This window comes from Mandrillus leucophaeus, unplaced genomic scaffold, assembly GCF_000951045.1.
Source record: "Mandrillus leucophaeus isolate KB7577 unplaced genomic scaffold, Mleu.le_1.0 Scaffold1202, whole genome shotgun sequence".
NCBI classification, from domain to species: Eukaryota; Metazoa; Chordata; class Mammalia; order Primates; family Cercopithecidae; genus Mandrillus; species Mandrillus leucophaeus.
In genome coordinates, this window is record NW_012100344.1 from 128,877 (window position 1) to 130,265 (window position 1,389).

Below are 1,389 nucleotides of genomic sequence, written 5' to 3' on the forward strand. Positions count from 1 at the left end.
CAGGCCAGACCTCCTCCTGCCGTTGGGCAGCTGCGCCGGGCCAGTCTCCTGCCTCCTGAAGGCCTGCACCGGCCCAGCCTCTGCCTGCCAGAGGACCCTCCACGCCCAGCTCTCCCCTGACTGCGGCCCCGCCAGGACAGAGCTCCTTGTGCCTTTCGGCAGCTCGACCGGGCCCCGCTGCTGCCTCCCAGTGGCCTCGTTAGGCCCGGCTCATTCGTCACAGGGAACAGCCTTTCCAGGCACAGCCTGTGCCTTTTGGCGGCCTCTCCAGGCCCCGAACTACCTCAGTCCGGCCCCTCCAGGCCCAGTTGCGGCCTCCCAGCCTCCCTTCCAGGCCCAGCTCCTCCTGCTCCTGGCTGCGGCCTTTGTAGGCCCCAAACGTCCTGAAGCCCCGGCCTCACGACAACCTCTTTCGGCTCGGCTCCGGGCCAGCTCCCGCTCCGCGGCCTTTGTAGGCTTCAAACGTCCTGAAGCCGGTCCCCACGGTGGCCTCTTCGGGCCCGGCTCCTGCCCTCCGACGGCGTCTCCACGCCCCATTCTTCTTCCAGCCAGCCTCTCCAGGCACAGCTCCTCGTCCCGGCGGACTCTGCAGGCCCACTCTTTCCTCGAGTCGGCCTCTCCAGGGCTCGCTCCTGCTCCCGGCGTCCCCTACGGGCCCAACTCGTCGCCCAGTCGGCCTCCTCCGGCCCAGCTCCTGCCTCTCCGCGGCCTCTCCAGCTGCCAGACTTCCTCAGGTCAGCGTCTCCAGGCCCAGCTCCTCCTGCCTGCCACTGGCCTCTTGAGGCCCAGCCCCGCTCACACCTCTGGGCGGCCTCCTCAGGCCCAGGACTTGACCTTCACTCGGCCTCGCCAGGCTCAGAGTCCTGCCTCCCGAAGGCCTGCACAGGCCCAGCCTCTGCCTCTCAGCAGACTCTCCACGCCCAGCTCTCGCCTGACTGAGACCTCTCCAGGCCAGAGCTCCTCCTGTCTTTGGGCAGCTGAGCCGGGCCCCACTCCCGCCTCCCAGTGGCCTCCCTGGGCCCTGCTCATTCGTCACGGGGAACGGCCTTTCCGGGTCCAGCCTTTGCCTTTTGGGGGCCGCTCCAGGCCCCGAACTTCCTCAAGCCTGCCTCTCCAGGCCCAGTTGCGGCCTCCCGGCCTCCTGTCCGCAGGCCCAGCTCCTCCTGCTCCCGGCTGCGTCCGCGGGCCCAGCCCCGGCCTCACGACAACGTCTTTGGACTCGGCTCCGGCCCAGCTAACGCTCCGTGGCCTTTGTAGGCCCCAAACGTCCTGAATCCGGGCCCCACGGTGGCATCTCCGGGCTCGGCTCCTGCCCTATGACGACGTCTCCATGCCCCAGTCTTCCTCCAGCCAGCCTCTCCAGGCCCAGCTCCTCCTCCCGGCGGCCTC

The 1,389-nt window shown here is 69.5% G+C and overlaps 1 protein-coding gene across 1 annotated transcript in view; it reads left to right on the plus strand.

The window, feature by feature from the left end:
* The window catches only part of LOC105532199 (proline-rich protein 36-like), a gene marked incomplete at its 5' end in the record, with an annotated part of 24,536 nt that overhangs the window by 14,406 nt on the left and 8,741 nt on the right, over positions 1 to 1,389 (plus strand). Inside the window, 3 exon segments of the mRNA XM_011970282.1 lie at positions 31 to 308; positions 473 to 734; positions 1,152 to 1,253. Of these exon segments, the coding sequence (XP_011825672.1) occupies positions 31 to 308; positions 473 to 734; positions 1,152 to 1,253 (642 nt within the window).